The sequence below is a fragment of the Molossus molossus genome, unplaced genomic scaffold, assembly GCF_014108415.1.
Source record: "Molossus molossus isolate mMolMol1 unplaced genomic scaffold, mMolMol1.p scaffold_m16_p_3, whole genome shotgun sequence".
Taxonomy (NCBI): domain Eukaryota; kingdom Metazoa; phylum Chordata; class Mammalia; order Chiroptera; family Molossidae; genus Molossus; species Molossus molossus.
The window spans coordinates 73,444,953-73,461,728 of record NW_023425366.1 but is presented as its reverse complement, the minus strand read 5'-3'; the positions used below and the strand labels follow the sequence as shown (position 1 = coordinate 73,461,728).

Here is a 16,776-nt window from a genome sequence, read left to right as displayed (position 1 = left end):
TACTTTCCAGGACACTCTTGAGTAGGCAAATATTTTTATTGTTCATTACAGAAACTCACCCCCAACCCTGCCAAACCATCAAATTTTCAACAGAAAGCACCAACAGTTTATTTCCTTAGTCTCTTTGAAACCCTCAGAATCTTCACCTTGCATGTCTGTAAGTGCCAGCCTGTTAAGTCATGGTTCTGACCCAGTCCTGATCAAGGGCTCACCTCGAAGGACCTGCCTTAAACCCAATTCTAATTCTTGATAAAATTGGACTTTGCCTCGCATTCTCCCTGGGGTGTGCCACGGGCTGGTTGTGTCCCCAAAGCCACACTCCTGTGAAGCGGCCCCTCCATGCAGCCTTCTGTGGCTCTGGTTCTGGTTTGGTATCTGCTTCCTCCCCTTACCTGTTCAATGTTAAACGGACTAGTCTTAATTCCACTATATCACACCTGATTTCCTTAAAACCTAACAGCACTTTGTAAATAGTACTTTTATTAAACTGTCCCTACACTACTCATCTGAGTGTGCCGCAGCGCGTGCAACACCAGTGCCGTGTGCTCACATTACAGCAGCGATCGAGCATCACCCACAGGCACACTGTGAGGGGTGGGGAACGTCTGGCCCGCCGCGGGCCACGCAAGGCCCTCAAAGTCAACGCCAGCTAACATCCCAGCCTCACCAGTTAGCCTGAACAAGTACAGCTCATTTTTAAGTTGATCATTTTGAATGGGGCTCAGATGATGTTATAAATATCCAAAGGGCCCTTGGCAAAAAAAAAAAAAAAAAAAGGTTTTCCACCCCTGAAGGAGGATACCCCCTCGACAGTGCTCTAGTAATGCCTCAGACGGGGAAAGGCAAAGTAGATTTCATTGAGAATTAGAGGTTTTGTTCTCAGTGTACGCAAATCAGCCTCAGTCCTGAGGCGAGTAAATAGCTGAAATTTCACCCAGATGGACTCCCCAGACTGGATTGCCCAGCCTGCCATATTCCTGAACTGTCATTCAAGTGTCTCTTGACCTTGTGTTTGATAAACTCCCGGTCTGAAACTTTTCTTTCTTTTCACCTAAGAATACAAGTCTTGTGTTATGCATGTAAGTCAGATACAATAGCCACTGGCCCTACTCTTCCAGTTCCCTCCAAAGAATATACCTACACACACCAAACAAGACATCAGAGGAGAGACGGAGGGAGGGCATACATCATACCCTCCAGGGCAAACAACTTCAAAACACTCCAGATACCAATGTACTTCAAAGGTCCCTGGGCTGCCCTTCCGTCCCCGGGAGGCCCTTCCGTAGCACTGCTTCCCTGTAGAGCACCCCCAGAGTTCTTTCCTCCTTCCGAGTTACCTCAGACCCTTGAATTGCTTCATCTTTATACTGCAGACAGTTCAACTGTAGTTCACACCTCTAAACCCATGTCACCAAAATTATCAAAGTGTTTAACAATTAATACTACAGTAATCAGAATTAACCCCTCATAACAACTAAGAAGGAAGAATCGGAGGGAAGAACAATTTGATTACAAATAAGAAAAACAGAAGCAAAATTTTACATGGAGTAAAAATAGTTATTAGATGCAACAAGAGTTTCCATTATTACCTGGAACAAATTATGATTGATCTAAACTAAAAAATGAGATTGAACGGAAACTATCTTTCGTTTGATTAAGAACAGATGATGTTTATGTGCCATGGAGGAAAGGACCACTTGTTTCATGGAGAACTCTCCCAATATGAGTGCTCCTAGACGTTCACGTCCGTTCTGCAGTTCTTAAGAAAAAGAAATAAGGGAAGGTGTGCAAGAGCCAGCCCACAGTGGTTCATGACAGCCGAGTTCGCACATTTTTTTCTAATAACTGCAATTCAGCGGCATCAGATTGGTAGCTTCAGATTGGCCACAGGAACTGGCAAACACCACACATCAGGGCTTTTTCATTTCCTTTTGGAGACTCATTGGTTCAACATTTACCAGTGCCCACTTGAAGCAACCCAGGAATCAGCTAACTCGCACCAATTCAAATTTCCGGCCAAATTAACATAATCACTTGCATTAAAACGATTGTATTTTCTCTGGGATGACTTCTGTTTTTAATGTCTACTTATACCAACAATTTGTTTTTACGTTAGACGTAAGGGAAGGGAACCGGCTGCCACTTTACTCTTCAGTGTATCCAAGCCCCAGCCACTTCGGAGGCATGTTGTATTTCTTCAGCAGCTTTGCAGGGGAGACTGCCCTCACCGAGAGCTGCTGGAGCTAGCACTGTTTCATGGGTGGTTTAAATTTTATCTCATTTATGGAGTCGGGATATGCTACTAATCCATGGCGTAGAACCTGACAGCTTTATCGAGCATCATTACAGCTGGTGCTTTCAGTCTGCTAACCTCATTGGCTGTGACGTCCTACGTGGTAACTGGAAAAGACATTAGGAACGGCGTCTGAATGTATGTGGGCTCAGCTGATCAGTCCCGCTCGGCTGTGGGGAACGCCGACCATGGCACACCAGGTCCATAACCCGAAGGCTGCAAACCAAAATCAGAAAAGCCTGCGGGCTCTGGTTTTTGTCATCTCGAATGACTCCAATCTCACCAAGAGATGTGGCAAGGAGTGGGGTCTAATTGTGAGGATACTTGAGAGCATTTTTCTTATTTCAGCTGTAAAAATTATTATGGAAATGTATTTTCTAATATTAGTTTGCATGGGAATAAGAAAGCAGGAGGGTGGGGTGGCGAGAGAAAAAGGGAAAGGGAGGAAGAAAGGCAGGCAGGCAAAAGGACTGTAATTTCTAATGATAAGATCTAAAAATTACATTGTGCTTCCTCTGCGAGGCTTTGGAGTACATTAGCTTGTTCATTCTCCCAACAACACTGTGAGTTAAGTACTATATTTTCATCCTCACTTTCCCAGATGAGGAAGCCCGGTCATGGACAGGCTACGGGACTTGCCCAATGTCACTTGGCCGGAGTTAGTGACGGACTAGGTCTCAAACCCAACCTGACCAGGGTCCCTGCTCTTGAACACTGCAGCTCACTGCCTCTGGTTGGACCATTCTAACCTGACCTTGGCCTCTCTCTCCAGAAAAGTCCAAACAGGGTCTTACTTCACTAGATACCACTTTTTATTATCAAGTAGTATAGTGGAATGAAAGACATATGAGAATGTTTAAAGACACCTGGAACTGAGCTAAGTATTTTATATTTTTTCTTCTAATGTCAAAAAAAGGAAGCAGTCCTGGCCACGTGGTTCAGTTGGTTGGAGCATCGTCACATACACCAAAACACTGTGGGTTCGATTCCTGGTCAGGGCACATGCCTGGGTTTCAGATTTGAACCCTCGTCAGGGTGCATGTGGGAGGCAACTGAGGGATGTTTCTCTCTCATATCAATGTCTCTCTCTCTCTCCTCTCTTCTCTCTCTAAAAATCAATAAAAACGTATCTCGGGTGAGGATTAAAAAGGGGAGGGAAGTATTAAAATTTTTCAAGAGTACAGAAGTCGATGTGCAATTTTAGTAATAGCAAGATATTTAAGGGCTCTTTCTGTGTTAAGGTTTCACTTATTAAAAGGCTCATCTAGCAAGCCAAATTTTGGTGACAAAGTCTCATTTGGATATGCTTTCTATTTGGTTCAAAGTTCCACAGGGACCGTTGCTGAGAACCCTAGCAGTCTGAAGCTGCAGCAGGTGTGGGCTTGCTGCTTCACTGGACTTTAACACACATTTTATGTCTGTGTTTATGTAAGAGTATGTTGATTAGCTCTGTCTTGGTAACCGAATGAACAGAAAACTGCTCATCCACATAATCAAATCTGCTTGTAAATAAGTGAGCTGTTTTAACAGTCCCAGGCATGCTGTTAAAAACAAAGATCACAATAATTTAAAGGCCTACCCTCAGACCTTTACATAATAGGAGGATGATTACATATCCACCATGGACAGCTACTGCAAAAAGAAAAATAATAATAAAGATAAATCCATGGGCCCAGGAAGGTGTGCATATTATAGTCACGAACATTAAAATGTAACTGAATATTTAAGGCCAAGGATGTAGAAAATAAATCAAATAAGGGAAAATGCTTTAAATTCCTTTGGGGCTTCTGTAACTTTAGTAACTGCTGTGTATGAAGCAGCTTGGATTTAGGCTTAAAGCTCAAAAAGACGGATCAGTAAATTATTATAATATTTGGGGTTTACTTTTCCGACTATATAAAGTCAAATATAACACTCAGACTTATTCAAAAAAGAATGCAAAACAACCTTAAAAGATTTTGAAATATGATGCATGGAAGACGGCATCCCGTATCCTGAGTTAAAGTAGTCTGTTCTAAAGTGTTCATTGATTTTATTCCAATAAACAAGATATCCCACAAATTCTCATATCATTTGCATTCCAACTTTGCCATCACATAATGTTCCCATAATTCATCTCCTTTATTTTTACACACAAAATTATGTTTATTCAACCAACATGGTCTGTTTTTCCAGTAGCTATTTCTCCCCTGCAGGCTATTCATCTATACCAGGTCCATTTAACAGTCCACAGCCCTATCCTCCTGTAGAAATTCTGTCCACTCCTCTGGGTCCAATCTAATGATATTCTTCCTTTAGTCCTGCCCTCCCTACAGCCAGAGTCACTCTCCTTCCTCTGCATTCCCTATCTTACTCATCTCTCTGTCTCCATTGTGCCTAGCATTGCACCTTGCTCATGACAGAGCAACTATTCTAAATGAATTCAGCTTAATAAATGATGATGAATACATCAGTGCGTGCACCTGAAACTAGATTAGTATCAAGTGACTAATGACATCTTATTTGGTGAACAAAATAAAAGCTATAAGAACAAGCATTGTTTTTGAATGTCTGCAAAAAAAACTGTGCTTTGAGAATATACTACCCCTGACCATTTCTACACAAGTTAAACAGATATATGAGCTAGAAAACTACTGTTACGCTTATCTGTGTGTCAGGACAACAGCTAATATTCACACTCTTCAGTCCAGTTCTAGGAAACAGAGGTAATAAGGTAGGGACCAGGACAAGAGCCACTGGGAACGATTCTCCAGAGGAAAATCCGCGAGAGCAGAAGAACCATTCTTCCTGGGACTACAGCAAACTGACCCACAGCAGAAGTCCAGCTGGCCATTGCTGGACAGGCTGAGGGGAGGAAGGCAAACTGTTTACCTACAATATTGAAAAGAAGGGTGTGGGAGCAACTATAGTGTGTGAGAAGAAATTGAAAGAAGAGGTGTTTTGCTCTTGTTGTTATTGAAGAAGAAGCAGTCTGTGGTCTTCAAATCCCACCCTCTCCCTGGGAGTTGAGAAATCCAAGTAAAGGATTTATCCTTTCGAAATTACATTTTGGTTATGAAATGGTTCTTCTTAATTCTGCACCCTTGAAAGACTGGAAGACTTGGGGCATGACTTGACTCAGGTTCGAACTGCTTGCACAGGGCCACAAAGAAGCCCTTGAAGGCTAGTATGGAAATGCAATCTCATTTCCTTAAGTGGCACGGGCTTCCACACTGTCCAAGAGACTCCCTCCCAAGTACACAGAAAATCCCAAAGTGCTAGGACTGAAACAGTCGTAGGAAACGAAGTGCGTCCCTCTATGCTCTGTTCTGCACACGATCACAGTGAGTGTCCTAGGGATGTATGTTTACTATGTTGTGCCTACTTTGAAGCACAGTGAGATAAGCATGATTTTTTCCCTTGTGCTTGGAATATTTAAAGGAATTCTAAAGCTAAGTCTCAGTCTTCTGTGGCTTTCTCTTCATGCCCATATACTAATATATACATCTCAAAGCAAGTGTTATTTTCCATAGTTTTCCATAACAAAAGGATTTATATCGCTCTCTGTAGTCTACTGACTCCCGTGGTGTAGGTCCTCAAGCAATGTCTGTTTTATTCATGATATTTTTAGACTATACTTGTTCTCCCCAAGAAAACTGTCTGGCCAACTTAGCTACTTGTTTTCAAGGATGACACTCTGCCCTGCACACGTTCATCGGTTGTTTCTCACCATGGCCGTTAGCGTGCACACCTTCTTCCTTGCCAGAGCACAATTCATGGTGTCACCTTTTCTGCTCCTCAGTCACCTCAGAAGACAGCCGTTCTGTGGATCTTGGCTTTCGAGTTGATATCGAGGCAAACGGTTTCTACACGGAGAATTTCCATTCAGCAGCCTGGGTTTTTCGAGGGGATGATGGGAATCCTGAGGACAGTCCCAGGTGCCTTAGTAAAAAGCCCAGACCAGCAGCGGGTAAGGACTCTACGGTTATGACAGAGTGAATATGTATATCTGAGAGAAGCTGTCACCGGGCTCCAGGCAAGTGTCGGAAGTCGGCAAACTTGCACACTGGGTGTAGCATTTGGAGAGAAGTATGTGTGCTCAAATATATATACCTATATAATGTATTTATTAATACTATGAAAGAATCTGAAGCTATTAAACAGTCTTAAGAGCTCAAACACAGAAAGTAATTTCAAAGTTGGAGTAAAGATTCATAGAGGAAGAGTCGGATCTATTTCATTCTATGAGTAAAAAAATACTATTTTTCAAAAATGTACTGGAAAGCATAAACAAGTAACAAATTATCATTTATTGCTCCAACACTGAAATATAACCATTTTATTGTTTCTGCATTGTCTTTTTATTGTATACATAAGTAGTCCTGCTTTAAACATATATGAAATATGCAGTCGATATTATGATGTATATAGCTTGATATGTAAGATTTATAGCCTACATTTTACATTTAGTAATACAATTGCTTAATAATTATACCTTCATTTAATAATATAAATATTTTTCTTGTGTTTTGCAGGCCTCATTAACAATCTAATAGTTTCATTATTTTTTATGAGATTAATTTTTAGTTTATTAAAACTATGCAATTTCCCAAATGCAATAACAACTTAATGATTTTTTAGAAGACATTTATACCCGAATTACAAGTTTCAGCATGTGAAATTATTTTAGTCTAATCTTTCCTGCAAAATGTAAGGTGTAGAACTTTTGTAAATTTCTCTATCAGTATAAATAGATGACCTTGATTAATAACAAACAATTTAACTCAAGCAAGCTAAGATTCAGGTTGCAAATCATGTTTTAAATTATTTATACAATCATGCATTCAACAAACACCATGCCTGCTATGGTCCAGGCACTAAGGGAACTTATACAGATAAAAGATACACAGAGAGAAATTACAAGTATGAATTTGATAGATTCTACAAAGAGGTACTTAAATATTTTCAGTACAGGTATCAAAATTATCACCATATCTACAACTGTTTATGGTCAGCAAAGAACAAGCATTTACTTGGTTAATTCACTATTATTTGTTTTGGTAAAAAGAGAAAAAAAGTGTTCAATTTTGCCAAAACATTTGAGATATATATATACACACATACACATACACACACACATGCAGATACATATACACAAAATATGTATATATTCATATGTGTAAAATTTATATATACATATGCAAAATTTTTGGATGTTGTGAGTTTTATGATAGCATTTATTACACTGAACCTCAGTTTAAGAATGTGCTAGTCGTACTAAGACTTGAAGTGTTACATAGATAAAATGCATATGTTCTTAACTATGTGATAAGAGATCAATAAAGAAGATCGAGATGGGGAGGAAAGATGATTTGTAGACAAATCAATCATTTTAAAACTGAAAATATCTTTATTAACCTAATGGCATTCTAAAATATTGCAATACTAATTTATATCTACCAGCATGTACTTTGTGAGACTAAATTTTATACCTTAAATAAAGATTCCAAGGTAGTGTTATCTGAGGGGATAAATTACTTGAAGATGTGCCCACACAGTCTCTGGAAAGACAATGACATTTATTTGTGGTTTTTCAGCAGATGAGTCATACATTATCCACCAGACAGTGGCAAGGGAAACCAAGACTATAAATCTTAAAATACGAGAAAATTGTCTTCAGAACAGGAGGGGAACACGTTGCAAAACATTTGATTGTCTCGTCTCTCACAGGAGAGGGCTGCAGTTGAGCTCACCATTTAAAGACTTGATTGAATTCTTTATATCTTCACAATATCATGTTCTATGGGAAACAACAAACAATTCTATTTGAATCAACACAGTAAAAATTCTCCATTAAACAAATACCTGTTGGGTAATCAATATGTCAAAAGCAGAAGACAGTATCAATAGGGTAACCTAGAGGGAGCAAGAATTTTTGACAAGTGGGGAAGTTACAAGTAATTTCTACAAAGGCCAGAAATGTGGTTTCTGATTTTTTTTTTTTTTTTTTTTTGTCCTGATTAGCTACCAGCCTATTGCAGACAGTTAAAATATTATTTCGGTAACTTTGAATTTCCCAGTTCTGCTTCTGAAATTATACTGAGATCCAGTAGCTGGCAGTCCAAACAATCATGTAAAATGACTGCCACAAGGTGATTGTACTAACAAATGACAAAGATCTTCCCTGGAGCACAGAATAGAGCAGAGGACATAATTGTAGGGCTGGCATACACCAGTACCTTCACAGTAACTTTGGAATGCTTTTCCTGATGCTGTTTTCAGCCATAGAAAAACAGTATTTTCTCCAGACATTTTGGAAAGATGAACATTGATTCAGGAATCCACATGAATAGTCTTTGTCCTTCCTGTCTTTGAATGTTTGACAATTTTGGCAACCAATGTCTATTATGTAAACTCCATGAAGAAAACTCTCTTGTCTGTCTTCACCACTACCGTCCTAGTACATAGAAAAACACCTGGGCACATAGCAGGTACTTGGTAAATGTTTGTGAATGAACCACTTCTGCTGTTAGGCTGCAGTGGATCGTTAAAGACAGAGAGGCTTGTTTTCTTGTTTCTATCAGATATTTTTATTCCCTAGCTGACCGAGGAGATGGTCGCATCCAAGCACATCTGTACACTTGACTGATCTTTTACTGTCTTTGTCCTTTCTTATAGGAAACTTAAGTTTTAAAAAGTATTGGTTTTCCCCAGAATAAGTGGGAGAAATTTTAATAAAATAATGGCACATCTTCTTACAAACTCTGTACAATATACTGTAAATTTATAATAATACTCTATCTCCAAAGATTAGAGATTCACCCACCTAGAGCATCTGTCAGAGATGACAAGGAGATTCCTCATTAAAAGGGAAGCTGGACTAAGGTCCTTTCCCACTCAAAGTACAACCATGAAGTCATCTTAAATTCTCAAGATTTCCTTTGACCTCACGATTGCTTCTAGTTCTATGCATGTTTTGTCTACATTATGCATTCTGTAACAGCCTTTGACTGTGTACCTTAAGAGGATGCAACCCTGCAAAGAGGAAATACTCTTGATATCTAACCCTGAGGAAGATAGAGATATGAGAAATGAGAAAATTCAATACAAAAATACAATAAATTCTAATGTGTTCCTATTTTTTAATGAAAGGATATCCTATTAAATTATAATTTTAAGGTGATCATTTACCTTGCCCTTCTTAATAGAGCAGCATTCTTATTTTATAATTACCTCACTTTCCCTAGAGACCTACTAATAGGGCTATTACTAATAATTCACTTCCAAGGCTCAAGAAGTTTATCATGATGCTTTATTATGGTTTATTCTTTATCATGTAAAGATATTATTAACAAATACACATATACATATGTATACAATTATGTATACATATATACACATACACAGAAAAGACTGTGTGAAGGCAGTAGGAGGAAAAAGGAGAAGATACAGGGAAAAGCAGGCTGAGAAAAGGCTGAGCCAACTTAACTAATGATCACTGGTCTAATGGAAAATCCACAGATTCTTACTGTGAAGTCTCTGGAACTCTCCACCTTCAATCTAGCACAACTTGACAGTTACAGCTTCTGCAAGGCTCAGCTATTTCTGTTGTGTGGTTTTGTTTCTGGTTTGGTTTTTTTTGTTTTTTGTTTTTTTCTGAGAAGCTCAGCTGTTAGGTGTTCTTGGATTCTATAAGATCTAAATGTATGGCTAAGAATTCTAATTTTTCATATGTCCACCTATAACCTCAAAATAAATGTCCCATTATTTACGGATCTGAGTGACACGGACCCGTAGGGCTCAGCTGCCTCTTGGGAGTCATACTGCCTTGCAGTAGTTAGCAGTCTCCCTTACTCACTGTGTGACTCAAGTGAGTTTTTTAACCTCTCTGTGCCTCAGTTTCCTTCTCTCCAAAAGAACAATGTTAATAGGCTAACCAGAAGAATAAATTAGATAATACTTGTAAAATGCTTAGAACATTTTTATTAGGCCGGGCATGCAATAAATAAGCAGTACATACTAGCTACTCTTATAATCATATGTATACTAACCTAAAGAGTAACTCAAAAAAATGCCCTCTTTGCTTCTTCTATAGTTCGAGAGCGAACTGTGAGGCTCTTCAAAGGAGCTGGCGATCCCTGGGGCTTCCGAATTCAGTTCTCCAAACCGATCGTGGTAACGGAAGTGGATGCTAGTAAGTTGTCTCACACAGCAGCTTTAATCCAGACCAGACTACTGCACAGCCTTTGATACAATAGTCCTGTAAAGCATGCATATGCAGTAGAAGCAATTTCCAAATCTCAGTCTGTCAGAAACTCATGATGATTGACAAGTGCCCACATTATTGTCGATGGTTTTTATAAGACATGCTGTACTGACGGAAAATAATCCTCCGGTATACATAAGGCATTGGTCTCTCCACCAACGAATAACCCCACCTGAATCTATGGAGCTGGGCTCAAGCTCCAGGGAGAGGGAAGCTCTTAAAGCTCTTGAGAGTAGGTTGTTGATGATTTATTAGTAGTTAGTATTTTCTAGGAAGTGTTCCCTTCCCCCTGAGTTACTTTCCTATAGCTTCTCAGATCTCCTTATTTCCTAACAAGCACATTAAGAATTAGTAGATGCCTAATGAGAATTGAATCATTTGCTCTCTGATCTATAACATGAGAATAATCTGAGATCAATGCTTTGAAAAAATTGGGGCCAGAGCACTAAGACTGATAGGAATGTGAAATAAAGATGTCCACACGAATATCTAGATAGAATGTGAGATATTCTTGGTGCAGCAAAGAAACTAAGTTTTATAATTTTAGGACCTGTCCTAAGAAAACTTCTTAGAGATTATCACTTATGCCAGGTGATCAGTGGCACAGATTTTGTGTAACACAGTAGAGGCTTAGTCACCTTTAAGCATAAAGGGATTATCTAAGTACTAAGCAACCTGGATTTCATACTCATTAATATTTATAAAGAAAGAAATTTACTTATTTGCAATATCAAAACAGTAAGTAAATATACTTTAAATATACAAGCCACGTGATGTTGCAGAGAGGAACAAAACGCACATTCATTGGATACCTATTATGAGCAAGGCATGTTATATGTGTTCTCCCATGTTTCTGTACAGCAGAACGTGAAACTTGATATGACCACTTCCATTTAACAGATGACTATGTTAAGGTTCAAATTGGTTAAATGACTTGCCTAAGGTTATATAGCTATATCATGACAACTCCAGAATTCAGATATCAGAATTTCTACCTCCAGAACTAGAGTTATTTCCCTATGACTTATATCAGTGAGCACTCTGTCTTGCAACTAAAAAAACTCCAGCCCTGGCCAGTTTGGCTCAGTGGTTAGAGCATTGGCCCGCAAATCAGAGTCCCAGGTTTGGTTGCTGCTAAGGGCACATACCTCAGTTGCAGTTTGTCCCCGGTCCCAGTTGGGGTCGTGTGGGTGGCAAGCACTTAATGTGTCTCTCTCACATCGATGTTTCTCTCTCTTCCTCCCTCTCTCCCTCCTAGTCTATCTGAAGACAAATGCAAAAATGTCCTCTGTTGAGGATAATAAATAAATAAACAAACAAAAAAAACTCCAGCTCAAAATTATTTAATCAATGAAGGGGATTGACTGACACAAAAGTTGAAGGTTCTGAGACAGCACAGGTGTTTCATTTGTTTCTGTGACTCAATTACTTTATCAAAGGCACAGTTTCCTTTAGCCCCTTGCCCTAGACATTTTTGATGTTATAAGCTTCCCATTTGGATCCAAAACCATCTCAGCCATTCTAGTCATTCCCATCACCCATCAGAGTCATAAAGACGGAGGGGACTGGCTTCAAATGTCCTCATGTTTCGGTGTCCCCTGGGGACTCCTGTGAACTGTTTTACAAGCCAAATGAGAGGGGCAGTGCACTGTCTAAACTGTTGGTAGGAAACCTGACCCACCCTGGACCTGAGGGTGGGGTGATGCTTCTTTGCTTCCCCAAGCTCCCACATAATGGAGCAGAGATGGAGGAGGTGTGAACTGACCTCGGGGAGTTCTGTACCGCTCGTCCTCAAGTCATAGTGACACGGCGACACGGTACCCAGTGACTGATAAGCAACAGTCACACAGTCACACAGACCAGATGTCACTTGCAAATACAAAGGTGGTGTTTGGTCTCTTCTTGATGCAATATTACTGTCATCTAATCACATTCTTTAGAAATCCTATTATTCTTATCAAAGAATTGCTTTTGAATTTTTCATGACTTGACCTAGTTTATTCTCAACTGTAAAGAAAAATATTCAATACATTGAAAATCACATCAACTCTTCTTAACTACACAGTAGAACTGATATTATCTCAAATATCTTGTTTACGGTTGAGCAGGATTTAGCCAAAGTATTCTATAAAATAACTTTTTCTCAATACTCTCCATTAAGTTTACCTTGCAGACGTGTATTTCCGTGCTCTGGGTGAGTCCTAGAATGGATTTTTTGTAGTCTCTCTTGGACAATAAAAACATTGTTATTTTCTTACTAAGGTTCTGTGCAATCTAATAATTATAGAACTACAGGTCAGTCTAGTGCAATAACCAAAATTTCTGAATTCTTATCCAATGTAGAGCTTCTCTGCTCCCCGAGCTTGAGCTGCCTCCGGCTTGCCAGCATGGATTTTCTTCCTCACTATCTCCCATCTCTATTTTCTCCTAATCAGAAATCCCACCGCTATACCTTCAAATGTACTCAAAGTTTTATCTTTTCCTCTGTTTCTCTTTTTCAACCTTCTCATGACTTGCAAAAGATAAGCAAATTAAGAACAAATGTCAATTTCTTTAAGGTAATAAAAGGAATTCCTTTTTCTCAGTTCCTGTTGTCTGATAAATAGACACCAATACAAGCATAGATGTGCAAGAGATCGGAGGAAATCACTGTGACAGACAGAAGGGGACACACATGGGCAGAAGAGCCTCGGGCCATGAGTCAGCCTAGCACCTGTGAGGAGGGAGAGGGTGGGAGTGGGGCTGGGTAAGAACGTCAAGCTGTACTGCAGCTCTGAGAAATCTGAGCCTGGCTGGTAGAAGTTCCAGCGCAGTGTCCATTCGAGAAGTCCCGCACTGGCCAGAAACAGCCCGGCTCTGGCACCCTCTCCAAAACCAATCACTGGCATGAAGCAGTACTTCCTGGGGAGAGTGAAGCTTTAGTGTGAGGCGCGATGATCGGAAAGTGTGGCGGTGAACGGCTTTCACTAAATTACAAGCCTCACCTCAGGATCTCCTGAAGGTACATCTCAGCAGTGTGCATCTAAGACCTCCACCCAGGGTTGGAATAGAAAGCCCTCAAGTCTGGTGAGCAAATAGATAGGAATAATTCTAATAAAGAGGCAACAAATATTAGTTTGAAATTAACAAAATAGAGAGAGAAATGTCAGAATATCTAAATTAATGGCAGGAAAAACATGTGTGTCATTTGTAAATCTTAATATTTAAAAATGTCGATTCTTCCTTAGCTGTAATCCCAGTGAAAATTCTAGCAAAGTAGCTGTTTTAGTTTTTGCTTGTGTGGGAAATTTTAAAAATTAGATTCTAGAATACTTATAAAAAAGCAAAGAGCCAAGTTATTAAGCTGAAAATTCTTTCACCCAGGGAAAAATCCTTTTATTCTGAGTTAGATATTAAAACGCAAATACATGGATATATCTTTACATTGATGTGAATGAATGTCAATTAAAGTTTCATCAGCTAATCAAATATATAAATGATGATTGAACAAATAATTATCTTATTAAGGGAAGGGGAAGGGAGGAAGTTTACCCAAATGTTGGTGAGATTTGGGGGTGGAAGAGCAGACCCCAAACAAGTGGGGAAAGGTAGAGGGGGAACATGGTGACAGAACTCAGATGACAAAACAAAGATTGCAAACTTTGTCTCTGGTCAACCTTACTTGGCCCTGTAGTGCCCTTTGAGTTAACAAGAATGAAAAATAATTGAGGGATTAATTATTTCTGTACAGACACAAAGACAGGCAATTTTTATCATAAAGTGGCTTCTGATTGTTTTACTATGTTTCTAAAAGACATCTGGCTTTAAGGAAATAAGTGTTGATTCATGGGGAATGTATTCATGGGTGTTCCACACCTTCCGGCCCCACTTCCTTCTCGCCCCCCCTCCTCTTGCCATTTTTTTCTCTTCTCTTTCTTTTTTTCCTACCTCTTTCTACCTCTGACTATGCAAGATTAGTCTTAAACAAAGAAATAAAATAATTCATAAGGAAAAAAAAAAAACAACTACCCCTTTTTCTTAAAAAAATCAAGCAGGTCTGCCCTGGCCGGTTTGGCTCAGCAGTTAGAGCGTCGGCCTGCGGTCCCGAGAGACCCGGGTTCGGTTCCCGCTAAGGGCATGTACCTCGGTTGCAGTTTGTCCCCGGCCCTGGTTGGTCATGCGGGTGGCGGCCACTCAATGTATCCCTTTCACATCGATGTTTCTCTCTCTCTCTCTCCCCCTCTCTCCCTGTTCAGGCTCTACCTGAACAACAAAAAAAAAAATATCCTCGGGTGAGGATAAAAAAAAAATCAAACAGGTCTGACTTCATAACTTTAGCAGATTTTTGCAAAATATCCAAAACCTTGGCAGACTTTTTGTGCCTGTCATTCTAGATAAAATAACTAACTGCATTTTAATAAAATGTTATGATTGCTGTAATTTTTGATACCTTTGCAACTGTTCGACTGAAGTAGTTAAGTGTATCTCATCCATTCAAATGTGAAACAAATAAAAATATTTGCATTGCAAATGACTTTGTATTTAGGCAGACCTGAGGTTTTGTAATAGGAAAAGCTGAAGCCTGTCTACTGTAGCAGAAATGGTACAATACATAGTTAACCTAGGATTTTATTCAATATCAGAAAGTGTTGCCCTGGCAGGGATTCATGTAGCTGCTGAGTGTACTTCTCCTTTTTTAAAAATGTATTCCTCAGTGTTAAAGAGTAACCTCTGAAACACATTGTCTAGTCAAATCTACGAAATGAGTGGCTGAGGGACTTTAAAATTACACATATTTTCAGCACTTCTGAGAATCTCATTCGCACCACAATACATTGTTCTGGATACACTAGAGAGGCTTAATTACACACTGAAGATAAAAAGATAAAGTGGGTGACATGTAGGTGGGATGGAAGCGATTATCCATAAGTATACAGAGAGGGAGCTTGCTTGTAGCTTCCATAACTAATTGCCCACACCCAGCTGGCATTTGCATGAACATTTTCTATGAAAGCCTAAATGCTTGTGAGGTCTGTTGGCATAAACAAAAGAACCAGATGTTCCAACTTTGATACCAAGCAAACTTGAAAAGAAAACTATACATTTAGGGATGGGCAAACCACAGAGAAAATTATGGACAGGCCCATCTTTCTGGAAGCTCTAGAATTTAAAATGCTACTGTTATAGTACAATTTTTTTTAATGCAGAGGACAAGTCCTTTTTTTAATTATAAGGTTTTCAGATTCTGCATTACATGTAAATATGTATAAAAGGATAAAGTAGCTCAGCATTTAACTTTTTACAATAAACCCAGAGCTATGCAGTCAAGTATCCTTTTGGGGAAACAAACTTAGAAAATTATGATGGTCTGTTCAGCCAGTGTAGCTCAGTGGATTGAGCATTGTCCCATAGACCGAGAGGTCCCAGTTCAATTTCTAGTCAGGGCACATGCCCGGGTTGTGGGCTCAGTCACCAGTAGGGAGCATGCAGGAGGCAGCCAATCAAAGTTTCTATCTCTCTCTCCCTCCTCTTTTTCTAAAAAAATAAGAAATAAAAAAAATTTTTTTTTAAGAAAATTATAATGGCCTTATTTTTCTACCACCTCATTTCTTCCTGTGCAATGTAGGATACATATTTCCATCTGCTCCCAAAACCAAGTAGGGCAGCCTGTGGCATATTACAGAGTCACCTTCAAATAGCTCCCTCCTCCAAGAAGTCCTAATGCTTAAATTCCTACCATAATTAGGAGATAAAAGGAGAATTTTTAAGTTGCATTGCAAAATGGAATATAATCACACCCTCTATGATTAAAGCTAAAAAATAAATAAACTATCAAAGAAGGGTTACACTTCAGAAATAAGACCTTTAAAAACAAGAATCCTTTTTACTTTCATAACCCAAAAATATGAAGATGAATAATGTAACAATTTTTAAATGAGTAAAATATTTGCGTGGACATTTCTCCAAAGAAAAGGTACACATGGCCAATAAGCACATAAAAAAATGTTCAGGCCCTGGCCAGTTTGGCTCAGCGGTTAGAGCGTCGGCCTGCGGTCCGGAGAGACCCGGGTTCGGTTCCCGCTAAGGGCACGTACTTCGGTTGCAGTTTGTCCCCGGCCCTGGTTGGTCATGCAGGTGGCAGCCACTCGATGTGTCCCTTCACGTCGATGTTTTTCTCTCTCTCTCTCCTTCCTCTCTCTCCCTCCCACTCTATCTGTACAAAAAATGGAAAAATATCCTTGGGTGAGGATAAAAAAAA

General features: G+C 39.4%; 1 protein-coding gene across 2 annotated transcripts in view; it reads left to right on the top strand.

Annotated features, from left to right (window-relative positions):
* The window catches only part of LOC118641838, a 116,819-nt gene that overhangs the window by 25,464 nt on the left and 74,579 nt on the right, over positions 1–16,776 (top strand). For both annotated transcript variants that reach the window (XM_036279429.1, XM_036279428.1), the window contains exons 5-6: positions 6,075–6,242; positions 10,368–10,466. In XM_036279429.1, the coding sequence (XP_036135322.1) occupies positions 6,075–6,242; positions 10,368–10,466 (267 nt within the window). The remainder of the gene's footprint in view (positions 1–6,074; positions 6,243–10,367; positions 10,467–16,776) is intronic.